At 51.3% G+C, this 26,156-nt stretch overlaps 2 protein-coding genes across 9 annotated transcripts in view; both read right to left on the bottom strand.

Annotated features, from left to right (window-relative positions):
- Positions 1–3,432: 3,432 nt before the first annotated feature.
- The window catches only part of SLX4 (SLX4 structure-specific endonuclease subunit), a 785,402-nt gene continuing 762,678 nt past the window's right edge, over positions 3,433–26,156 (bottom strand). For all 8 annotated transcript variants that reach the window (XM_069646855.1, XM_069646858.1, XM_069646862.1 and 5 more), the window contains one exon: positions 3,433–4,851. The gene's annotated coding sequence lies outside the window, so the exon portion shown is untranslated. The remainder of the gene's footprint in view (positions 4,852–26,156) is intronic.
- On the bottom strand, positions 4,867–25,511 carry LOC138569151 (uncharacterized). Its single transcript, XM_069646865.1, has 2 exons — positions 5,816–25,511; positions 4,867–5,411 (listed from the first exon to the last, which is right to left on the bottom strand). The coding sequence occupies exon 1, from the start codon at positions 17,341–17,343 to the stop codon at positions 16,249–16,251; it is 1,095 nt and encodes a 364-aa protein (XP_069502966.1). The 5' UTR covers positions 17,344–25,511; the 3' UTR covers positions 4,867–5,411; positions 5,816–16,248.

The following is a 26,156-nucleotide window of genomic DNA, read 5'->3' as shown; positions in this document are numbered from 1 at the left end:
ACCAGGGCTCTAGAGAAATTGAGCTTCTGGGGAAAGGTGAGGAAAGGAAGGATGCCTCTGAGGAGGTGGAGTTGGAAGTGGGCCTTCTTGGCAAGGTCCATGATGTGAAGAAGGAAAGAAAGAGGGGAGACGAAGATGACTCGGAGGTTTCTGGCTTCAGATGGAGGGGTCTTAGGGGGTGACCAGGGAGGAACGTGGGAGCAGGAATCCTGATAGGAAGGATCTCAGTATTGCTTGCATTGAGGTACAGATAGTTAGAGACACACCAGGACTGCATAGGAAAAATGCAGTCATGAATGGTAGGGGGAAGTAGCAAGAGGGTCAGAGGGATGTTTGAAGAAGAGTTGGGTGTCATCTGCATAACACTGGAAGGGGGGAGAGAAAGTGGAAATAAGGTGAGCAAGTGGTGCAAGATAGACGTTAAAGAGCCATGGTGAGGGGTTCGAGCCCTGACGATGCTACAGGTAGAGATAGAGGTGGGAGAGGAGAAAGAGCACAGGATAACCTAAGAGGGACGGCCTGTGAGAAAGGAGGCCAGCCAGTCCAGTGCCTGCTCTGAGACACCATGGGGATCATGGAGCCATTTTGTGAGGATGGAGTGGTTGACAGTATCAAATGCAGAGGAGAGATTGAGTAGAATGAGAACAGCAGGAGAGTTAGAGTCCAGAGATGCAAGCAGTTCTTCACGGGTGTTCAGGAGAGCAGTTTCCGTGCCTCTGGATGCTTGGAATCCAGATTGATGGTCGTGTAGGCAACCATCCAGCTCAGTATGCTGTGTCAGTTGTGGGAGGACCAATTTCTCTAGGAGTTTCCCAAGGAAGAGGGTGATAGAGATGTTGCGATAGTTAGCCGGACATGAGGAATTGGCAGAAGGCTTTTTTAGGAGGGGGGCGCACAAGAGTGCCTCAGGGAAGAGGGGAAAGACCTTGTAGCAAGAGAGTGATTTCAGAAATCAGCAAATGCAGGGGCAAGGGAGCCGATGTTGTCTTTAATACTTCTGGAAGAACAGGCCAGTTTGTCAGAGGATGAGCTTGAGGTCTGCCACTTCCGTTCCGCAGCTCTGCACTTGCGCTTCAGGGCATCTAGATCAGAATCGTACCAGGTGTTACGCTTGGGGACATGTTTCAGGCGAATCCTCATAACTGGGGCAAGGATATCGAGAGTGTTGGTGATGGCAAGGTGGAGGTTGCTAAGAGCAATGTCAGCGGTAGAGTCTGCAGTATGAGGAGGGGCGGTGAAGGTGGATGTGAAGGCAGCAGCTGACACTCGTTTCATCGGGCGAATGTCCAAGAACAAGGTTGGCAGAGCTGAGGGAGGTGAGTTCACAGGGGGCTGAGAGGGTCCATGTGAGAGGAGACGAGGGAGTGGTCTGACAGGAGAGTTGGGTGACGAGGGGGGGGCCAGAAGATAAGTGTGGATGAAGGCATTGAGAGTGTGTCCAGCTGAGTGGGTAGGACCAGAGGGGAGAATGGAGAGCGAAAGCAAGGTGCAAAAGGTCACAGAAGAGAGTGGTGGCCGTGATTGAGGAGTCAAGGTGGATGTTGAAGTCCCCTATTAGAAGGAGTTTAGAGGTAGATGGCAGGAGACCGGAGGAGAAATCTGCCCATTCTGAGAGGAACAGTGTGATGGAGCCAGGGTGGTCGATAGATAGTGGCAATGGTCAAAAAGGAGGTAGGAGAGATGACCAGCTTGCAGACCAGGCTCTCAGAGGAGTATGGCTGGCTGGGTATAAGGGAAGAAGGGACCCACTCTGGGAAGATCAGGGTAACCCCACTGCCATCACGGTTGGGGTGTGGATTACGATTATCTTGTAGACATCAGGGAGAAGGGAGTCAAAAGCAGTGACTGAGCTGGCCTTGAACTGTCTCGGTAAGAGCGAGGATGTCGAGGTCAAGGTCTTCGAGGAGGCAGATGTCAGCAGAGTGTTTGATTGCAGAGTGGGCATTTAGCACAGCCAGGTGCAGCAGGTCTCTACATTTAAAGATTTTCCGGTGAGGGGTACAGGGGCGTGTACCCCCAAATGGAGGAGGAGGGACAGAGAGAGAGGAAGGAGTAGTAGCATCCGCGGGATGGAAGTTGATGAGAGATGGCAAGCGCTGGTCAAAGAGCAACAGATACAGTGGGAACACTTGAGCACAGGAGTGTAGTTTGCAAAAACACACCTGGGGCCTCATTCCGAGGTTGGTGCTAGTCATGGCGCTTTCAGCGCCATGACTAGCACCATTACCGGTACCGTGTCCGCCCTGGTTCAAAGGGGACTTACCGGTCTAGTCCGACCTTTGCGGGACCAGTAAGTCCCCATTGAAAATGTCAATCCCCATAGGGCTCAATGGGAATGGGGAGGGTGCTAATAACGGTACCGTAAATGACAGCTCTGAAGTCCCTTTGCGGGTCCCGTCGATAACACCTGGTAAAAGCAGGCGTTAAGGACGTGGCCGCAAAGGGACCTCGTAGTAGGGCGCAAAGGGATTACCGGCACCAATGTCCTTAACAGTGCCTGGTATCCCTTTGCGCCCTACTCGGAATGAGGCCCCTAGATTCGAAATATTCACAAAGGCACACAATGCAATGCAAAATGGGGGGGTGCAGAGTTTGAAAAAACACACCTAGATTCAAAATATTCAGAAAGGCACAGCAATGCAAAAGGGAGTGCAGGGGTGGAGGTGGAAAAACACACCTAGATTTGGAATACTCAGAAAGGCACACAATGCAATGCAAAATGGGGGGTGTGCCGATGAAAAAACCCACCGAGATCTGAAATATTCAGAAAGGCACACAATGCAATAAAAGGGAAAGATGGGGCAGAACTCACAGGTAGTCAAGAAAGATAAAGGCTGCAAATGAGGCACATGTTCGTGGAGTGGATGGCTGCAAGCTGGTAACAGTTCCATGATGGTGGGGGAAGGCAGCAGGTGATTTTGCAATATGTTTTAATTGTAAGCCATTTTAAGGTCATAACAATTCAAATGAAAAGAAATGTGCAAATTAAGAAGTAGAGCACTGGCTGAGAGCTTTAATTTTAGCTCCCACGTCTGTCCCCTTTTCCTAAAGACTGGGGGGGGCGGGGCATCTTGGGGATGTCATCCATTGTCTACACTGCAGGACATTACTGAAAATAATGTGACATGTGGAGAAACCTCATGCATGGGCAGTGTGGAAGGCATCTAATGCCACATCCACACTGGCAAAGCCAACAGTTTGTGCATTTGTGTAGGCATGGGATAGGTATTTGCTAGGCAATGATATAAAGGTACTACCTGGCCATAAGATCGCAACAGCTGGAAAATGATGTGTTTATCTGGGCATATGATTTCAGTCTCTGGCAAATGCTGATCTAATACCTCAAGCCAAAACGGTTGGCTTTGTCATCGACTGCTTTTAACAGGACTACAGTGCAAGGGACACATATAAATCAAGCGGATGAAGACACACTTGCTGAAGACGTTTTTATTTCATTATTTACAGCTGTAATTAAGTCATTAACTTTCAGTCAACTGCTTAGAAAAACCCTGGCGGTAGGATCTAGCTGTATTTAAATAGTACCTGTGTTTATCACTACTGCCCGGCTCATAAGGAGGGCCCTTAAGAGTAACTGGCCTTTCCATTATCACTGTGAAATCTGTAGTCCACAAACATTTGTACAATGCATTCTCCCAGCTAAACGTCAAATAATATGGACTTGTTTTCTAGAGGGAAAAAACAGAAGACATCCCATCCTGTCCCACACTTCTCCATCACACCATGCAGAGATGCAACTTTATTTCTTGTCATTATAGCAAGCAAGGTGGTTATTTTCCTTTTACCGCTTTTGACTGCAGGACTTTCCGAACAACCTTCCTTTGAAAGTTTCTGGGGTTACAAATTCCAGATTCTGAGTATCATCAAAGAAAGCAACAGAAAGGAAGGCTTATTATTTGATATACAAGTTGCAATTTGAGTGCACAAGGCAGCACAGGAGAGCATGCCTGCTAATATATGCAGTCATGGAATCAGCAGGGCATCCAGCAATGGAATCTGGAACCCAGGTAGAGGGCTCCAATAAAGCAGTAAAGCAGCTCCTTAGTTCTGCAACAATGTACTTTCTGGGCCAGATTGCAGAAAGCAGATATACCATTAGGACAGGAAGTCCCATAGAGTACAAAGACGTCATCAGTACTGGCAATAGGTCAAAACATGCCCACGATTGTGCACAGTGTCCTGGGATCCATAACCAACACCAGAGAAATATACAAACCCTTAAAGACCATTGTCGGCGAGTATACGCTTTCCTACGAGACAAGAAATCAACTGTTGTGGGGAAAATGCAAATAAAAATGTGTTTTTATTTCATACAACAAACAGCTTACAATAACAATAATATAACGAAATAAAAAGACGTATTTTAAGACACATAAATACAATTCTTCCCCACAGCTGAGATCTATGTCCTTTTTTAAGCAGTCAGCTATCAAAACCTCTTTCTTTTTATGCAGAGCTGCAAAGCTAACATTCATTCACATATAATTAGCCTCATGGCGAATAGGTTTTCATTCGGATACAAACGCTTACTGGTTCCTTTTTTCTTTCTTTGTATTTGAATATCGTTCGTGTAGACCAACAGAAGATCTCATGGTTTCTTTAATTTAGGTTTGCTTTTTACTTTCATAACATGCCTGTAAAACCAGACATTGTAGATTAGCATTGCATGATATTAAAAAGTGCACTTTCTTTTTACAGTCGGCATGTCCTCCTCAAGTGTGAAGGAAACAGTCTAGCATAGGAAGGACCAGGCTGTCAAGTCTTTTGAAGCGGACACGCTGCGCTCTCTTCCATATCCCTTTCAACAAATGCAGTTTCTGTCACAGTTGATATCTAAAAGAAGGGGAAGAGAGGAACAGGTGAAAAAAAAAAATTATGTTCCAATAGTATCACAAACTACAGCATTATATTGATAAGCCGGTCAAGTGGCACAGCAAGTAGAGCGCTCGCTTTGAGATACCTAAGGGTTTGTAGCGCTATATAAATGCCAAATTATTATTATTATTATTATTATTATTATATAAAGCGACAGCGGAGAGTAATGGGTGGAATGAAGGTCTTTAAGAATAGACTGGGGGAAGGAGACTGAGATAAGAATCTGCAATAGTTTTAGCTCCTAAGGAAAGGCAGGCAACAACGAGCAATTATGTGCTGACCAGGAAGACTGACATTGCAGACATAAAATAGGAAAAGGTACAATTATCCAGCTTTAATGGTAGTTCGCCATAATGGGTATTGTTATCACATTCATACATGCTAGAATATTCCCACAGATCCAGCTAGATCCCGGGAACACACGGAACAAGTTACTTACCTGTAACTGTTGTTCTCCAGCATGGGTCTGGCATGGATTCACATGCTCATGAATATTCCCCATCGTCAGGCTGGGAATCCTCGGTAAAGAAAAAATCAATATCAGTTTTGTTTCTGATCGGTCTTTCTTAGTAGTAACCAATCACTGGTCTCTGGGTCATACTGCCCCCAGCCAATGACTGCCCTCTCCCTAAGCCCCTCCCCTGGCAGCCATCCTCAGATTTGGTAGCACGTAAAGTGGCAGCAGGACCAAGTGAAGAGCCGCAGAGGGGAAGGAGGGAGGGTTCGCATGTGAATCCATGCCAGAGAACAACATTTACAGGTAAGTAACTTGTTCCTTCTCCAGCATGGGGTCTGGAATGGATTCATGGATTCACATGCTCATGAATATAAGAATACATAGCAGTACACACATGCACAACCACGGGAGGTGGCAAGGCTCAACATTAAGCATTTTATCAACTCAACATTAAGAAACTCTTACCTCCTCACCACGCCCACCTTCAGGCAAACAGGTTGCACAGCACTGCTTGGCCAACTCTGGACTCCTCCCTGGAATCCCGGTTGATGCAGTAGAATCTTGTGAAGGTGTGCGTCGACCTATACGTAGCAGCCCTGCAGATGTCCAGCAGGGGCACACCAGACAAGAACGCTGTGGTAGAAGCGATCGCTCTGGTCGAGTGGGCTATCGGACGACCGGGCAACAGTCGGTTTGCCAACCAGTGACAGTGCATGATGCAGCCGGAGAGCCATCTGGAAATGGAAGCATTCGAGAGAGCCTTCCCTTGGTTCACAGGTCCAAAAACTCTTCGTGCGGTCCACATAGAACTTCAGCGCTCTAGCTACATCCAGCGAGTTCAAAGTCCTCTCGGTCAGCGAAAATGGCGACGGGAAGAAAACTGGCAACACCAAAGGGCTCGTTGAGATGGAAGTCTGATGGCACCTTGGGCATCAAGGAGGGGTGTGTCCCCAGCACCACCCTTCGTTTCGTGAAAAGTCAAGTATGGAGGCTTGTACGATAGGGCCTAGATCTCTCCCACTCGTCGTGCGGAGGTGATGGCCGCGAGGAATGCTGTTTTCCACTACAGGAACTTCAACGGTGCTGAGTACAGAGGCTCGAATGGTGGTCCCGTGAGCCTGGTCAGCACCACGTTGAGCTACCACGCCGGGGCCGGAGCCTTCACCGGCGGGAATGAATAGAACAGTCCCTTCATAAACTCTTTCACCAGGCGATGAGACTATACAGAGATGATCGTTGTGATGCTGGAAATGCATCGGAGGGACAGGGCCTCCGTATCCTTGTCCTTTACTGTTTTTATCGTGTGTTCGGTCGTGTTTTCCGCGCAGAAGTCCATGTGGGACTCCTGGCGGTGCAGCTCTCTCTTTTTGGTTTGGTGTACAGACCCATGGGATACCCTTATGGCACCCGTGGGTAGGGGTACAACCCTGTGCCCCTAGTGTATGTTTTTGGGCACCTGTGGGTGGCCCACAGAGCAGGGTATGGGCTGGTGGCAGCTCCATGCTGAATTTGACAGGTGCGCGGGGTGTCCTCCATTTTGGGATACCCCGGCCCTGCCATTGGGATCAGTTGATTCCTGATAGGAAACAAGATGGCCCCTGTGGCCTCTTGCTTTCTATTGCCTGATACCTTGTTTTCCCAAAGTCCTGGGAAGCCCTGACTCTGTCCCTTCCCCCTGACCGGCTGTTGGGTGGAAGTTCCATATATGGTGTTGTTGCGAAGGCCCAGCTAGACTGACTGGAGCCTTCCCGCTGACTGTATGTTGTGGGTACCTCCTGTGGGTGGGACCTGGGTGAATGGAGAGTGTGACCAATATGCACTCCTTGTTGTGGCTGTCTGGTTTCTGTCATGAGGGACAAAAACTGAGACAGCCCTGCCCGAAACTGGCCTGAATGCAGTGTGTAGTGTTGAATGGCTGAGTACTTGTCCCAATCCACATTCCTTGTTGTGAGTGTCTGAGCGGGAGAAGAGTGGCCTGAATGCCCTGCGTGCCTGATTAGCTGACTGACTGCATGAATGCCCTTCTGTACGATTGGCTGCTGAGTGTGTGCCAGCAGTGTGGATGAGAGACCGAATAGTATATCTGGGGACCTCTCACCACTGGAAATTGTTCAGAAGCTGAAGTCCACTACGACGAGTAACTGAAATAACTGACGCTTGACCTTGAAGCCCTGCAGGAAGAGAAGAAGTGCTGTTGCTCTCCTTCACGATCTGAAAGCTGCTGTGTCTCCAAGGACTGACCCAGAGAGGACCTGGTAAGGCGCCCTCTTCCCGAGCTACGAGGGACCATCGTGCACAGCTGATCTTTGCCAACGCTCCCTGGTAGACAGACCTACGACAGGCTGCCGACCGGAGACGGGGACTGCTGCGGAATCCCAAAGAGAAGCGCCCGGACTGTTGTCCACCACCGTCGACGACCGCCGTCGCCGACCGGAGCCGCCGTGCTCCCGTTTGCCTAAGAACTTTCACTTGATCAACGGACGCTCTCGTCTGCATCGTCGTTGCCGTCTCCTGCTGGAGAAGGCCTGACCGTCGACGCGCCGAGGAGTATCCGCCGGTGGGTTTCCCGCCACCCAAAGACCGCAGAGACGCCGTCGACTCGACACCCTTGCTGGGCCACAGTTCTTCATCATCTCTTTGCGGTCCAGAACTATCGTCACCGAGGTGCCCCGCACGCCTCTTCCTTGCAGGACGCCAACGCTCCGTCGTCAACGAGCACCGCTCGGATCAAAGCCTGCTGCCTCATCGACGCCGTTTTACCCCGTTCACCGTCGGACGTTCGACGCCCCGTGTCTCCCGCTTGAAAGGGAAGGCATTCAAGAAGGGCCGTCGATTCCCCGACAACGAACACCGAGTCCGCGACGCCTCTCGACGATCCGTGGCTCCTGCCTTAAAGGGAGTCACTCAAAAAGGATCTGTCGACGCCTCGCCGACGAACTCTACTCCACCAGGTACATTGGGGGGGTAAAAACATTGTGGGAGAGAACGAGACTCTTGAACAATATATGGACTGGGCTTGTTTTATATATCTTTATTTTACAGGTTGCCCAGGTGGGGGGATCTCCACTCAGAACTGTGTTCCGTGGTAAGGGCCAGTCTTCTGCCTATTGTTTCATCCGTCTGCTTTCTCTCCTCTCTCTATTGCTGGTTTCCTTGCTATTGATCTGTGTGGCATTCTGACAGTCTTGTTAATGCACTCTAATCGAATATTAGTGGTACCACTTTAGAATTGTAGATATTTACCATTGTTGACTTTCCGGAGCACAAAGTGCGTTATTGTGATAAGTGTACATAACCTTTGAATATTAATTATATAAAGACTGTGTTTTCAGTAATACAGTGTGTGGACATTCCTTTGTGGGGGCTTGGGGACTACACTGTACTTAAGAACCAGCCTGCATCACCTCCCGAAAAGCTAGGCCTTGATTGCTCGTCCATTGCTACCGTATTAGAGAATCTTGGCTGGGGTCCTCTGTGCCTCCCCTCTACCATATAGAGAGTGGAAATACAGACACCCCCCCCCCCCATCGGTCCTTTACAAGCTGGTGGCAGCGGTGGGATGCTTATGGTTTTAAGAATCAGTGTATAACCGTGCCACTTACAAAATATCTGCACTTTATTAAATTAAGGTTTAGGTGTGTTCTAAATAACTGCATTACAAGCAATGGAGTCCATTGCGAATGGTAAATTGACTAGGATGAGCTTAGAGGCTCTCCAGAGTGCTTGTGAAGCCAGGGAGTTAGACTTTGTGGATAAGTCTAGGGCTGAGCTGATAGCTGCCCTGGTGGACTACCAGACTGATGGTGAAACTCTTGATGAAGGGGGGGATGCAACCAGTGAGGACTCTGCCCCTGGGGTTGTCGCTGAATCTGTTTCTGGGAATGCCGCCATTCCTGCTGCCTCTGTTCCAAACCCCAGCAATTCCATGGAAATTGAGTTATTAAGGATGAAGTTGGCCTTTGAATATCACAAGTTGGAAATAGAAGCTGAGCTTAAGAAAGAGGAGCTGGCACAGCAAGTGGAACTCAAGAATAGGGATCTTGCGCTCAAAGACAAGGACACTGAATGTCAGAGAATCCAGCTAGAGAAAGCTCGAGTGGAGACTTCAGCTAAACCAATTGAGAGTGGCAGGTCCCCAGCCACCAAGTTTATGAAAGATTTGGTTGGTGTGTTTTTGGAGGGTTCAGATATCCTCCAATGGATTGAAGCGTTTGAAATGGCTTGTGCGATTCATGATGTTGATAAAAGAGATTGGGCTAAGTGTTTGTTAAGCAGAGTGCCTCAAACTGGATATGACTGTATTCTGAAGCTGAGTGTGGAAGAAAGGGGTCAGTATGAGTGTATGAAGTCTGCTTTAATTGCCAAGTTTGGCAAGACGCCTACCCAATACCTTAAAAGGTTCAGGGATTTTAAGAAACGAGAGAATATGTCTTGGGTTGACTGGGTGAGTGCTGCGCACATGAACATGATGGGGTGGATTGATGGGTACAAGGTGAAAACTTTTGCTGAATTATCCCACCTGTTGTTTTTTGAGCATTTTTCTGAAGCCTGTTCACCAGAGCTGCGTCAGTATGTTGCTGACCAGAACATTTTGGACCCCTTTAAGCTGGCTAGGTTGGCTGACAAGTGGGTCTCCCACCGGGTGTCCCCTAAGGACTCCAGTGGGAAGGACAGGGAGAAGGAGAAGGGGGCCTCTCAGAAAGCTGAGGAGTCCCCCAAGCAATCACAGTCGAGTAAACCAAAACCTTCCTCTCCTAAGACCCAAAAATCTAGTGGGGATAAGTCATCTGTGGGTGGGAATAAGAGTAGTGGTCCACCTGCTGCCAAGCAGGCTCCCAGTGGTTCCAGTACCGTACCTCGCACTCCTAGCACTTGTTGGGATTGTGGGGCTCTGGATCACCGAAGGGGTGACTCCAAGTGTAAAGGTAAGGCACTTGGAGTACAGGCTGTCAGCCTGAGCTACCCTTACCCCGTGTCCGAGGTGGAGGCCACCGTCCTCCCCTCCTCTACCGGGATCACATTTGGTGCTCCGGTAGAGATTTCCTTAGTGTCCCTTGGGGCCTGGGACCAGTACGCAGAAGTACTGGCGACTATCCCGCAGAACACCCGTAGGTTTTTGAGAAGTGTCCTCTTGAATGGCCAGCCTTCTACTGGTTTGAGAGACACAGGGGCAAGCATGACAGTGGTGGACAGGACCCTGCTCAAGCCAGAGGACTATGTAAGTGCTCCTCTGAGAACCACCAGGTTAGCTGGTGGGCCTCCCAAATTATCGCCTGTAGCCTTAGTCACACTCATGATTGGAGACAAGACAGCAAAGCTTCCTGTCCTGGTTCAGGACAATGTCCCTGCTAACATTCTGTTAGGAAATGATCTAGTAGAATTGGGGTTGATCTCGGATGGTCTTCCCATGACTGCCGCTGCGGTCACTAGGTCACAGGTGACACCGGGTCTGGCTGTGAGTCAGGTACCCGAGCCAAAGGCAAGAAGAAGGAAGACCAAGAAGGCCACCTCTGTGGGGGAACACCTTCTCTTCCTGCTGTTCCGACAGCACCCATTGGGATCCATGCTCCGGACGGGCTGGGTCCAGTGGAAAACCCAAACTCAACTCCTGTGGGAGAAGAGACAGAAGACTCTCCTGTGGGAGAGGTTCTCAACCCGGAGGATCATCCCGACCTTCAATGCTTGTTAGCTGAAGGGGGACCCTCCCGGGCGGACTTCTGTAAAGGGCAGAGAGAGTGTCCCTCTCTCGAGGGTCTGCGGACACAGGCCCTGTCCCAGGCATAAGGTGAAGTGCCTAGGACATTCAAGATTTATTGGGAGGGTGAGCTCCTTGTTAGTGAGCCCACTAAGCCCGAACCTGGTGCCCTCAAGAGGTTGGTGGTACCCCAGGTTTTCAGGCCCTTCCTGCTGCAGTTGGCGCATGAGGTGCCCTTGGCTGGTCATCTTGGGACCAAGAAGACTAAGCAGAGGCTCTCTGCCCATTTCTACTGGCCACGGATGGGAGTAGAAGTGGAGTCCCACTGCCGGCCCTGCCCAACTTGTCAGTTGTCTGGCAAGACTGGAGGCAGGGTCATTGCCCCACTGCAGCCATTGCCAGTGGTTGGCACACCGTTTGAGAGGGTGGGCATCGACATTGTCGGTCCCCTGGACCCTCCCACTTCAGGTGGACATCGGTTCATCCTGGTCTTGGTAGATCATGCCACCAGGTACCCTGAGGCTATACCCCTTCGGACTGTTACTGCCAAGGTGGTTGCCCGGGTTCTCCTGGGCATTTTTACCCGTGTTGGATTCCCCAAGGAGGTTGTCTCTGACCGAGGATCCAACTTCATGTCTAGTTACATGAAAACCATGTGGAAAGAGTGCGGGGTAACCTACAAGTTCTCCACCTCTTACCACCCTCAGACCAATGGTCTGGTTGAGAGATTTAACAAAACTCTCAAGGGCATGCTAGGTGCTTTGGAAGAGCCCCTAAGGAGGAAATGGGATCTCCTCCTGCCATGCCTGCTGTTTGCTTACAGAGAGGTACCTCAAGAGGGTGTTGGTTTCAGCCCCTTTGAGTTACTCTTTGGACATCCCGTGAGGGGGCCCCTCGCCTTGATCCGAGAAGGCTTGGAAGCCACCCCTCCAGGTCCCGCCAAGCAAGTGGGTAACTATGCGTTAGGCCTCAGACGGAGGATGACACAGATGATGGGTCAGGCAACAGCAAATCTCAAGGCCAGCCAGGAATTGAATAAGTACTGGCATGACCTTAAAGCTTCGCAAGTAGATTGGACTCCGGGACAGGAAGTCCTCGTGATGGAGCCTATCAAGCCTCGAGCGTTGGCAGACAAGTGGACTGGACCCTTCAGGATAATCTCCAAGATGGGCGAAGTCAATTATCTGGTTGACCTGGGTGCCTCCGGGGTAACCCCGCAAGTATTCCACGTCAACAGGCTCAAGCCTTTCCACCGGCGAGCAGAGGTCTCATGTCTCTTGCTAGCTTCAGGGCAAGAAGAGGATGAGAGTGAGCCCATTCCTGATTTGCTGCATAGCAACCCTCAGGACGGCTCAGTGGAGGGAGTACATCTCTCTCCAGATTTGACAACAGAGCAGCAGAGGGCCTGCAGGGCTTTGCTCCAGCAGTATGCCTCTCTGTTTTCGCTGACGCCAGGCCTTACACCGTGGTGTAGGCATGAGATTGACACTGGTGACAGCGTGCCTGTCAAAAGCAGGTGCTAGCGTATGTCAGATACAGTTAAGAACCACATCCAGGCTGAGGTCGCCAAGATGTTGGATCTGGGTGTAATTGAACCCTCAACCAGTCCCTGGTCCAGTCCAGTGGTCCTTGTCCCCAAGGCAAGTTCCCAGGCCGGTACCAAGGATTGGAGGTTCTGTGTGGACTACAGAGGAGTCAATGCCGTCACCAAAACTGACGCGCACCCATTGCCCAGGGCTGATGAGCTCGTGGACACCATAGGTGCTGCCAAATTTGTGAGCACCTTTGACCTTACCTCAGGCTATTGGCAAATAGCTCTGACGGACCATGCCAAGGAAAAGACGGCATTCTCAACACCAGAGGGACTCTACCAGTTTAGGGTCATGCCTTTTGGGTTGAAGAATGCCCCTGCCACTTTCCAGAGGTTGGTCAATCATGCGCTCAGTGGGCTGGAGGCCTTTTGTGTGGCCTACCTAGACGACATTGCCGTCTGCAGTTCCACCTGGGAAGCGCATTTGACACACCTGGATAAAGTGTTGCAGGCCTGAAAAGGGCTAACCTCACTATCAAGGCCACCAAGTGCCAGATAGCTCAGGGGAAAGTTACCTATCTTGGTCATGAGGTAGGTGGGGGTCAAATCCAGCCTCTCTCCAGTAAGGTACAGGATGTACATGACTGGGAGACCCCCACTACTCAAACCCAGGTGAGAGCCTTTTTGGGCCTCACTGGGTATTATCGCAATTTCATGGCGGACTATGGGACCATAGCTGCACCACTGACCGCTCTGACTTCACCCAAACAACCTAGGAAGGTTAATTGGACTGAAGACTGTCAGAGGGCCTTTGATGGCTTGAAAGAAAGTCTGTGCAGGGCACCCGTGTTGTGTGCGCCTGACTACAGCCGACCCTTTATTGTCCAGACGGATGCCTGCGACACCGGAATTGGAGCTGTCTTGTCCCAGTTAGATGACAAAGGGAGAGAACATCCTATCATATTCATCAGTAGACAACTCAAGGGTAGAGAGCTTAGGTGGGCTACTTTTGAAAAGGAATGTTTTAGTATAGTTTGGAGCCTTAGGCGTTTTAGGCCCTACCTTTCGGGGTCCACCTTCAAGGTCCAAACAGATCTTAAGCCCCTAAAATGGCTTATGCAGATGAAGGGTGAAAATCCGAAATTGCTCAGGTGGTCCATTAGCCTGCAAGGGCTAGACTTCACCATAGAGCACAGACCAGGGAAGAGTCACGATAATGCAGATGGCCTTTCCAGAAGGTATGTTGACCTTCTGGATGAGGGTGTCTATCCCGTGGGAGATTAGGCACCCTAACCTCAGTCTGGGGGGGGCGACTGTGATGCTGGAAATGCATCGGAGGGACAGGGCCTCCGTATCCTTGTCCTTTACTGTTTTTATCGTGTGTTCTGTCGTGTTTTCCGCGCAGAAGTCCATGTGGGACTCCTGGCGGTGCAGCTCTCTCTTTTTGGTTTGGTGTACAGACCCATGGGATACCCTTATGGCACCCGTGGGTAGGGGTACAACCCTGTGCCCCTAGTGTATGTTTTTGGGCACCTGTGGGTGGCCCACAGAGCAGGGTATGGGCTGGTGGCAGCTCCATGCTGAATTTGACAGGTGCGCGGGGTGTCCTCCATTTTGGGATACCCCGGCCCTGCCATTGGGATCAGTTGATTCCTGATAGGAAACAAGATGGCCCCTGTGGCCTCTTGCTTTCTATTGCCTGATACCTTGTTTTCCCAAAGTCCTGGGAAGCCCCGACTCTGTCCCTTCCCCCTGACTGGCTGTTGGGTGGAAGTTCCATATATGGTGTTGTGGCGAAGGCCCAGCTAGACTGACTGGAGCCTTCCCGCTGACTGTATGTTGTGGGTACCTCCTGTGGGTGGGACCTGGGTGAATGGAGAGTGTGACCAATATGCACTCCTTGTTGTGGCTGTCTGGTTTCTGTCATGAGGGACAAAGACTGAGACAGCCCTGCCCGAAACTGGCCTGAATGCAGTGTGTAGTGTTGAATGGCTGAGTACTTGTCCCAATCCACATTCCTTGTTGTGAGTGTCTGAGCGGGAGAAGAGTGGCCTGAATGCCCTGCGTGCCTGATTGGCTGACTGACTGCATGAATGCCCTTCGGTACGATTGGCTGCTGAGTGTGCCAGCAGTGTGGATGAGAGACCGAATAGTATATCTGGGGACCTCTCACCACTGGAAATTGTTCAGAAGCTGAAGTCCACTACGACGAGTAACTGAAATAACTGACGCTTGACCTTGAAGCCCTGCAGGAAGAGAAGAAGTGCTGTTGCTCTCCTTCACGATCTGAAAGCTGCTGTGTCTCCAAGGACTGACCCAGAGAGGACCTGGTAAGGCGCCCTCTTCCCGAGCTACGAGGGACCATCGTGCACAGCTGATCTTTGCCAACGCTCCCTGGTAGACAGACCTACGACAGGCTGCCGACCGGAGACGGGGACTGCTGCGGAATCCCAAAGAGAAGCGCCCGGACTGTTGTCCACCACCGTCGACGACCGCCGTCGCCGACCGGAGCCGCCGTGCTCCCGTTTGCCTAAGAACTTTCACTTGATCAACGGACGCTCTCGTCTGCATCGTCGTTGCCGTCTCCTGCTGGAGAAGGCCTGACCGTCGACGCGCCGAGGAGTATCCGCCGGTGGGTTTCCCGCCACCCAAAGACCACAGAGACGCCGTCGACTCGACACCCTTGCTGGGCCACAGTTGTTCATCATCTCTTTGCGGTCCAGAACTATCGTCACCGAGGTGCCCCGCACGCCTCTTCCTTGCAGGACGCCAACGCTCTGTCGTCGACGAGCACCGCTCGGATCAAAGCCTGCTGCCTCATCGACGCCGTTCTACCCCGTTCACCGTCGGACGTTCGACGCCCCGTGTCTCCCGCTTGAAAGGGAAGGCATTCAAGAAGGGCCGTCGATTCCCCGACAACGAACACCGAGTCCACGACGCCTCTCGACGATCCGTGGCTCCTGCCTTAAAGGGAGTCACTCAAAAAGGATCTGTCGACGCCTCGCCGACGAACTCTACTCCACCAGGTACATTGGGGGGGTAAAAACATTGTGGGAGAGAACGAGACTCTTGAACAATATATGGACTGGGCTTGTTTTATATATCTTTATTTTACAGGTTGCCCAGGTGGGGGGATCTCCACTCAGAACTGTGTTCCGTGGTAAGGGCCAGTCTTCTGCCTATTGTTTCATCCGTCTGCTTTCTCTCCTCTCTCTATTGCTGGTTTCCTTGCTATTGATCTGTGTGGCATTCTGACAGTCTTGTTAATGCACTCTAATCGAATATTAGTGGTACCACTTTAGAATTGTAGATATTTACCATTGTTGACTTTCCGGAGCACAAAGTGCGTTATTGTGATAAGTGTACATAACCTTTGAATATTAATTATATAAAGACTGTGTTTTCAGTAATACAGTGTGTGGACATTCCTTTGTGGGGGCTTGGGGACTACACTGTACTTAAGAACCAGCCTGCATCACCTCCCGAAAAGCTAGGCCTTGATTGCTCGTCCATTGCTACCGTATTAGAGAATCTTGGCTGGGCTCCTCTGTGCCTCCCCTCTACCATATAGAGAGCGGAAATACAGACACCCCCCATCGGTCCTTTACAATCGTCCCGTAGTTCTGGTGTAGCAGGAGATCGCCGCCAAATGTATCTTGATGGAGGCGTGAGCTAGCCCCGCCTTGGCCAGCGACAGCAGGTACGGCAGCACTTGAGGGGCCGTAATTCGCAGAGGGTTAATCTTCTGTGTACGGCACCAGAGAACCTCTTCCTTTTGTGTCCAAAGCACCTGATATTTGAGGACACCCTGGCATTCGCAAGCACCTCCTTGCAGTCCGCCGGGATATCGTGCCCTCCAAACTCTAGTGCTGCAGGAGCCAGTTCAACAACGCCGGGTCGTGATGAAGGATGGCGCCTCCTTCTCGGGAGAGGAGGTCTGTGTCCGTCGGCAGCTTGACTGGAGGGGACCCTGACAAGTCCAGAAGGTCCGGGAACCAGATCTGCCTCGGCCACGCTGGTGCGACGAGGATCATCCTGCACTGGGACTTCTTGAGTTGGTGATGAGTCGCAGCAGCAACGGCAACGGGGGGAACGCATACAGGAACAGGCCGTCCCAGGGGAACGAGAAAGCATCGCCCATGCTCCTCGGCTGGGGAAACGTGCTGGCGAACCTCTGGCACTTGGAGTTCGTCGCCGTCGCGAACAGATCTCGGGGTTTCCCCATCGTTGAAAAAGTCGATCCACTTGATCCTGACGCAGTTCCCACTCGTGGCACCAGCGCAGCTCCCTGCTGAGTGAGTCGGCAATGGTGTTCTTTATTCCTGCCAGATGGAAGGGCACCAGAAACATCCCCTGGGCGACGGCCCAGTGCCATAGATCCTGGGTCTCCTTGGATAGGGCTGGGGATCTGGTGCCTCCCTGCTTCCGGATGTAGAACATTGTGGTGGCGTTGTCGGTGAAAATCCTCACCACCTTGCCCTTGAGGGACAGGAGGAACGACTTGAGGGCCCAGAACACGGCTCGGAGCTCCAGAACGTTGATGTGGAGTGCCCTCTCCTCCGTGAGCCAAAGGACTCTTGCGTGGAGATCTCCGGTGTGCGCTCCCCACCCCTCCAGGGAGGAATCCGTCGTCACAGTCTCCTGATGTGCCGGGGTCTGAAAGTCTGTGCCCGCTGCCAGATGCGTGCGGGTGCCCCACCCCCAAATTGCTCGGCAGAAGACCTCGTTGAGCAGGATCTTGTCATCGAAGCTGCCCGTCGCTTGCATCTAACGGGCGTCAAGGAACTCTTGTAGAGGACGCATCCGCAGCCTGCACAGGCGCACCAGGTAGATGCATGAGGACATCATGCCGAGAAGGGACTGGATGGACCTCACCCTGGCCACGTTTGTGGCCAGCATGCACTGCACCTTGCCCAGGATGGCCTTCGTCCTTTCCTCCAACGGAGAGGCCAATCGCGCCACTGTATCGAGCTTGGCTCCCAGAAACAGTGCGACCTGTGCCGGAACCAGGTGGGATTTCGAGAAGTTGATGGAAAATCCCAGATCCGTGAACAGCTGGACGGTCTTTGCTGTGTGTTAGACGGCGAGTTCTCTTGTCCTGGCGCGGATGAGCCAGTTGTCCAGGTAGGGGTAAATGTGGATCCCCGCAGGCGCAGCCGCGCCGCCACTGAAGCTAGGCACTTGGTAAATACCATGGGTGCCGACTTCAATCCAAATGGCAGTGCCTTGAATTGATAGTGCCGTTCTTGGACTACGAATCTGAGAAACATTCGGTGTCCTTTTAGAATGGGGATGTGGATGTGGAAGTAAGCATCCTCCAAGTCCAGAGATGATAGGAAGTCGCCTTCCTCCAGCTGTCTCAGCACGTGCTGGAGGGTGACCATCCTTAACTTTTGGGCCTTGATGTATTTGTTTAACCGACGCAGGTCCAGGATGGGGCGCCAACCGCCTGTCTTTTTTCTGACTAGGAAGTATCTTGAGTATACTTTGGATCCCCAGAGCCTCTTCGGGACGCGCTCCATGGCACCTTTCTTGAGCATCGCCCTTACTTCTAACAGCAGTTGAGGGACGTGATTTTCCTTCCTGGCCACGGGAGGAATGCAGGGGCACTTCTTTAGAAATTCGAGTGTGCCCGTGGGCCAGGGTATCCAGCACCCAAAGGCGGGTGGAGATGGACTCCCACACGCTGACAAACTTTGCCAGCCGGCCTCCTACCAGGGTGCTCAGGTGGGGGCCCCAACGCTACGGCCGGTTCAGTCCTGCTTGGCGGCGGCCTTGCCGCCCTGGCCTCCTTGGCGACGACGAGATCCTCCTGACTTACTGCATCCCCTGTAGGCCTCCTGCAACGAGGAGCGGGCCGCCTGGCGGTACGTCAAGGAGCCACCGCTGGATCCTTTGGAGGCACCCTGTCTGCCTCCGGAGTTCCAAAAGGGCGGCTGCCGTTGCTGCAAAACTCCCAGGGCCCGAGCCGTCTCCGTGTCTGTCTTGATGGCCTGAAGTGACTCATCCACTGTCTTACCAAACAGGTTGTTCCCGTCGAAGAGCATGTCCAAAACTCTGGTTTGTACGTCCTGGCGGAAATCTGTTGCCTTAAGCCATCCCCGCTGTTGAAGGCAAACACTGTTGCCCAACTGGCGGAACCCGGTGTCAGCGATGTCCGTGGCTATCGTTATGGCGTGGTCCGACGCCACCTGACCTTCCTGCAGGATCTCCAGGGCCTCCGCCCTCTTGTTGTCCGATAGGAAGTCCAGCAGGGGGGCAATCTTGTACCACAGCTCCCTGTCGTAGCAGGCCACAATCACTAGGGTGTTGGCCGCCTTAATTGTCGTCGCCGCAGACGAGATGACTCGTTGTCCCATGGCGCCCAGTTGCTTTCCCTCGCCGTCAGGTGGGGAGGGTTGAAGTTGAAGCCGTCGCCCCTGCCGCTTTCTTCTTGGCTGCCGCTTTCTTCTTGACTGCCGCTGAGACGACCGAATCCGGGGTCGGCTGTGCCCTCAGGCACAAAGGGGCGGAATCGGGGACCCGGTATTACTTCTCGTACCGATCCCTCTTGGCAGGCGTCGTGGATGGGTTCTTCAGGAGAGCAAGTCCCTCGTCCCAGATATCGTCAATCAAAGGCACCGCGAGGACCGTCTTCCTCTTGGCCTTGCGCCGTTGATAAAGGAAGCCTTCCTTCGTCTGTTCTTCGGGGCAGAGCTGGAAAAGCTTGGATGCCCTGGCAATCATGCCGTGGAAGTAGCCAATTTCGGCGGGCGGGGAGGCCGGAGGGAGTGGTGATGGAAGTCCTATCCCGTCGTCACCACCGTCGTCGTCGTCGTCATCATCCGTCCCCGTCGTGGCCATATCTGTTCCCGTGTCATCCCTAGGATCAGGGGAAGGAGATGAAGGCTGAGTGGGCCGCAAGGGCTGGAAAGGCGGGGGGGGGGTGAACCCTCCTCCGCTTGTTAGGAGGGCTTCCCGACGGGCCCGGTTCTGCTGGGTCGTCCGTTGGGGTAGAGGCAACCTCATCCTTATCTCCGTGCATAAAGTTTGGATTTCCATCAAAATGGCCACCGAGTTGTCCTGAGGCTCGGGCAATGGCTGTGACGGGTGCGATGATTGCTCCTCCTCCACAGGAGCCTCGTCGGCGCCACCGTCGCTCTCTTCGTCCGCCTCCTCGGGATTCCTACCCGTGGGACCGGACCTCCTTGAACCTCTTGTTGAGGCCCTTCACGACTTCAACCAGATCCTCCTCAGAGGCTGTATCCATGTCTGTAACAGCCACCGTCCCCCCTCTTTTTCCACCGGTGTCTTCATGGGGGTCTTATCGATCGGCTGAAAAGAGGATTCCCTCCACGGAGGCAGGGAAACTCTGGGCCCCGAGGTCACCTCCACAGCCCAAGAGAGCGCGGAGACCACGCTCGAGCCGCCTCGCTGACCAGTGGAGGGAGGCAACCGGGGATGAGGCACAGACAAGATCGCCGGCCGGGAGACATTGAGGCGGGAGGTGAGGGAGCTGCCCGGACTGTCCACTGTGGGCCGCCCCCCTCCCTGCCTGCTCTTGCTGTCGGGCGGGGACAGCTCACCGGCAAGGCGCAGCAGCTCCTGGGGCCGTGCCCTGGCCTCGGCGGGAACCTAAGACCCAAGAGGGGTGGTAGCGGGGGCGCAGCACGGTGGAGAGCAGGGGTCGTGCTCACGGTTCCCCCTGCTCCCTCGACAGCGGAGACTGCGACCTGCCTGGCATCAACGAGGTACGTGCGGGAGCGGAGGGCCCCCACCCCCACAAGTCTGCTCCCAGGGTGGAGCGGGGAGGCGCAGGCCCCACACTCCACCAGCCTAGCCAGCTGATAACTGTGCCAAGACCCAAACCAGCGGGGAGAGGGAGTCGCGGTCAGGCATATACAATAAAGGAAGCTGCAGGGAACATCCACAACTCATTATTAAGAGTCCTACAATTGCACACAGCCTACAGAACGGACGCAGCCTCCCTCACCTGGGGTGGACTGAGTGAAAGTGCAGGACAACACTTGTCTCCGGGCGACCATCTACGACTGACCATACTCCACCCCCCCCCCCACACTCGGTCTACCACCTGGACCACCTCGAAGCACCAGATCCCCGGAACTCCATGGTGAGGATCTGAGAGAACACCCCATTCCCTCTGGGCAGGGTTGCCCACCAGTGTCATATCTGGAAACATATCCCTAAGCCAGGATCTCAGACCCCCTACTCTACGCTCCACAACATCCCTCCCCCCCCTGTGCTGCAGAAGACGAAGGAACCAACACACAGGCATGATGGGAGGATCTAAAAATAAGAAGCGGGGACCCATTTGCCAATACCACCACGCTGGACCCGATCTCGACCCAGCACCCCTCCCCAAAGGCTCCACATCAGACCCCTCAGAAAAAAACATGACCCCCTATATGGCCGCGATGGAGAGAGTTTGCGGCAATCAACACTTACCTAGACGACATAGGCGACAGCATCACATCCATCCGAGTAGATATCAGGAAGGTTAATTCCAGAGTCGCTGAGGCAGAGGATAGGGTTTCCACCCTCGAAGACACGTCCGTCACACAAGGAAAAACCATAGATCAGATCCAAAAGGATATCAGAACCATCCAGAACAAAAGCGAGGACTTAGAATCCCGCTCATACCACAGCAACATAAGGGTGGTTGGGGTGGCAGAGCGGAAACTTAACACCTCGATGGAACACTTCCTCGAAGACATACTCCATTCCCTGTTCCCGGAGGCGCAGTTCTCGAAGCAATTCCTCGTTGAAAGAGCATACAGAACACTTGCCCCTCCCCTGCCTAAACCAAGAGCTCCACCCTGAACAATTGTAGCAAGAATACTTAACTACCAAGACCGCGATCTCATCCTCCGGCTAGCACGTGAGCAAGCTCCTCTGTCCTACAACTCCAACCGCATCCACAAATATCCAGGCTTTTCATCCGGGGTACAGGCAACGAGGCACTCATTTGATACAGTAAAGAAGGCGCTTAGGGAAAGGAAAATAGTTTATGGATTGCTATTTCCAGCTAAGCTACGCATACAACATGCCAGCAGGACACAATTCTTCGAGACACCTGAGGGGGCCATGTCATACCTGGAACACATTCCGTCAGTGCAGAATTGGACCTGAAGTCAGAATCCTGTACGACCAAGCATCAAATCAGAAACAGAACGACAGTGCACCAGTACGATAGCCTAATACAGCCATGACTCCAGAGAGGGGAAAGGGCCATCCAGCCCCCCTCACTTTGCAAAGTTGCATATGTTCACAGGGATACACCGCCTGATTGGGAGGATGGCGAGGGTGAGGGGTGGGACGAGTTACAGGCCTGTTGCCTGGACAGAACTGGTTCCTCGATGAAACACACACTTGCACCCATGAATGCAAACAAAGGTTCCAGTCGGGGAGAAGTTACTACAGTTACCTGTTTTTGTTATAAACTGAAAAAACTGGCACTAACAGTGGGGAAAGAAAGTTGTTGCAAAATCACAAGTGCAAGAGCTATAAAAACAAATATAACTAATGATGTATCCAAAAATGAACAAAAGTACTAGACTCCTGTCTTGGAATGTCAGAGGCCTGATCAACCCGATAAAAGCCAGAAAAATCCAAGCATATGCTAACAGACATAGGATTGACATTCTCCTACTACACGAGATCCATGCCACTGATCGAATTACTGGTTCACTGTTCTGCTCCTGGGGTCCACAAACATATGCGACAGACTACTCATCATAATTGATGGGGGTGCTAACTGTAATCCACTGCAGACTCGGACTCCAAGTGTCTAAAACCAGGATAGATACTGAAGGCAGGTATGTAATAATATGGGGATTAATGCTGGGGCAAGAAGTAATTATCATCAATACGTACAGTCCCAACATAGACTCTCCGGTATTTTATCAACAAATAATTGCACTTATAATACCAACAGACGAAGCAAGGGTGATTTGGAGGCGATTACAATACTATTCTCGACCCTTCACTAGACAGGATGTCCACAGCCCAGCGAGCAGACTCAAAGGCCTTCAAAGTGTGGCTGAGGGGACATCTGAACTCCAAAGTCCATGGCACACTGAAAGAAATAGGAATCCAACTGTCCCGAACCGAGGAATACATCAAGGAAACGGAAAAGACATACACAGACTTGCCAGGCCCAAGAACCCTAGCCCTGTTACACGATGCCCTGGCTGAATTTGCGTCCTTGGCAGGACGTGAGGTAAGGTATGTGAGACAACCTACCAAAGCCAGAAGATATGGAGAAGGAAATAAGTCTGATAAGATGCTAGCCAACCTAATAAAAGCTGAATACGGACACTGACAGATCACCAGCATAACGGACAAAGTGGGTGTGACACACGTGGATCATCTGAGGGTGAACGAGGAATTCCAGAGGTTTTATACAGAGCTCTACACAAACTCAGACCAAGTCACAACGGAGGAGTTGCAACAATACCTCAACTCCTTCCCTCTTCCCACACTGACCCCAGATGAGAGAGCCAATATTGACCGCCCCCTGAACCTGGAAGACGTAAAGCAAGCAATCAAGGACCTTAGGGGTGGGTAAAGTGCCTGGGTCGGATGGTATACCTGCAGACCTCTACAAGACCCTCACCGAGGAACTCACCCCAAGAATGCTAGAGGTATGGGAGGAGTCCATGGAGAGGGGAACTCTGCCGGAATCAATGAGAGAAGCCATTATCACTGTCCTACTGAAACCCCATAAACCTCCTCAAGACCCTTCCTCATATAGACCACTATCCCTAATCAATGTGGACACCACAGTTTTTGACAAAGCCATAGCTAATAAACTGAACCCATATATGTCCAAATTGGTACACCCTGATCAATCTGGTTTCATACCAGGCTGATCTACAGCTCTAAACCTGCAGAGAGTTTTTGCTATTGCCTCCCAAATGAACCCTCAAGCGAAGACAGTTGCGGGTCCACTTGACGCAGAGAAAGCGTTCGACTCCATATCATGGAAGTTCATGCACGCCATACTACAAAAAATGGGGTTCGGCTTAGAATTTCTCCGATCCATAAAGGTGTTGTATTGTAACCCCACCGCCAGAGTAAGGACTAATAAAAACGCTGTCGCCCAGCTCTGATCTACAAAGGGGCACTAGACAAGGCTGCCCCCTTTCCCCTCTCATTTGTGCATTAACAATTGAAGGAATGGCAGCATACCTACGTTTCAGACACTCCTGGAGAGAGATCCGAATTATGGGGACACCCCAGTTCATCTCACTCTATGCCGACGACACTATGTTATACCTCAGAAATCCCGACACTAATCTAGCACCCGTCATGCAGGACATTGAAATCTTCACAAAATACTCTGGATACAGGATAAACCAGGCTAAATCGGAAATAATTCCCATGTCCAGCTCTACTACCAGATCTGCAACCATGGAGGGCTTCCGGTGGTCCCCCACCAGTGCACGATACCTCGGCATAATAATGGCAACAGATAAGCGTACCCTGTATACCAACAATTCTGCGCCGTTCCTGACTCAGCTAGAATACAAACTCAAATCATCGGTTAAGCTGCCGCTGTCCTTGTATGGACGCATATCCTTGCTCAAAATGGTGGTGGTGCCGAAGTTATTATACCTGCTCAGTGGCATCTCAATATGGGCAGGCAGCACATTTTTTGATGCACTACAAAAAATGGTGTCCAGTTTCGCCTGGGGAGGAAGCACCCCCAGACTAAGTTGGCCAAAACTATGCAAGAGTTATGATACCAGCAGGCTGGCGGCCCCTGACTTTCTTCTATACTATTATTCCGCACAGGCATACTTTGCCAAATACTGGAATAACAGTGCCGAACAATTCGCACATATACATGCCGAAGAGTTCGCAGCCTCTCCCCTCAATCTACAGAGTATGATATTCGCTAGGGTCACAGAGGAGAAAGTGCTGGCCGATCCGCTATCTTCAACAGTGCGAGCATGGACATGGATATTCAGAAGAGTGGGATGTGAAACTCCGTACTGTACTGGCCGCACCTACCGCTGTGGCACTACCCTGCACTTGAACCCACTATGGACCGTACCATACAAAGAAGATGCGACCCAAGAAAAGCGGCCAAAATCGGAGATCTATTTCCGGAGGGACGATTTCTTACTGCCGCAGAAATCCAAAATAGAACGGGCCCTGGCCTATTCACAATCCTACAATATCAACGCATGAAAGCAGCCTGAATGAAGAAATGGCCATCCTTCCCGAATGCACCGCCTATACATAAATTCTTATCAGACATTCTGACACAAGAAGGATTCACCAGCAATGTCTCCACAATCGACAAAACACAACACTCCATCCAAAAATGAAATGAAAAGCAAATGGGTGAGAGATCTGAACACGACGATCAACGAACAACAATGGTTTAACTACTGCAGATACACCAAATTCATCTCGCTCTGCGCTAACTTTAGGCTTATCCAGCTAAAAATCCTAAACCACCTGCAAATTACTCCAAGCAAGATCTCCAGATTTGACCCCGCTAAACAAGCCGCATGCCCCAAATGCGATCCACATGTATTGGCAATGCCCGCCAATTAGACGATTCTGGGAGAAGATAGCAGAAACCCTGAGTGACATACTAAACATGCATATCCCGGCCACGCCGTTGAAATACTTACTGGGGGACATTGGAAAGGCCTCCACAAAGACGCGCAGACTATTTGCAGTGGGAGGGGCAGTGGCCAAACAAAACATCCTCAGGACATGGAAATCTAAAACCCCGCCCACACACGGAAACTGGCTCGAGACCTCATAAACGTTCAAGACAGCGAAAAATCTTATATCCGAGGTATCCAAACCACTTCCAGACCAAAAGACATTTGGGGTCCCCTCAGGGAGTACCTACGAATCACAGCAGATACACTCGATGAATGAACTGCCTAGAAGCAAAGTTGGAAAGCCATCTAACATCTATCCCTCTTACCCTCCCTTCCCTCCCTTAATATTCAAGTAACGTAATGTACACAAAGCTTGCCTAACAGATTTACACATGTCATGAACCCCCAATGCTAAATGTGATACTCACCATTGTTTGTAAGAAGCCAGTATTAAATAAAGTAAAAAAAAAAAAAAGTTCATTTTAGCCTTCCCATGAAAAGTTGATTCTAGCTATTCCATGTAAAGTTGATCTCGGCTATTCTATGCAAAGTTGATTCTAGCTCCTCCATGCAAAGTTGATTCTAGCTACTCCAGGCAAAGTTGATTCTAGCTACTCCATGTAAAGTTGATCTTGGCTATACTATGCAAAGTTCATTTTAGCCTTCCAATACAAAGTTGATTCTAACTACTCTATGCAAAGTTCATTTTAGCCTTCCCAGGCAAAGTTGATTCTAGCTACTCTGTGCAAAGTTGATTCTAGCTATTTCACATTTTAAAACCGCTTTTAGCGATTGTATGTTGACGTCGTTTGTATGTTTATGTGTGAATTCAGGCTGCTGTTTTTGGGTTTGCTCTTGAATCAAAGCCAGGAAGTAGTTGTAGGGCAAATATGTGTCTAATGGGTTCTCATTTGTAATATGCATGGTTTCTTTGGTTATTTTTGACAATAGTTA

The sequence above is a fragment of the Ambystoma mexicanum genome, chromosome 2q (genome assembly GCF_040938575.1).
Source record: "Ambystoma mexicanum isolate Mex_15411 chromosome 2q, UKY_AmexF1_1, whole genome shotgun sequence".
In the NCBI taxonomy this organism is placed as follows: domain Eukaryota; kingdom Metazoa; phylum Chordata; class Amphibia; order Caudata; family Ambystomatidae; genus Ambystoma; species Ambystoma mexicanum.
This window is presented reverse-complemented; position numbering and strand designations above follow the sequence as displayed.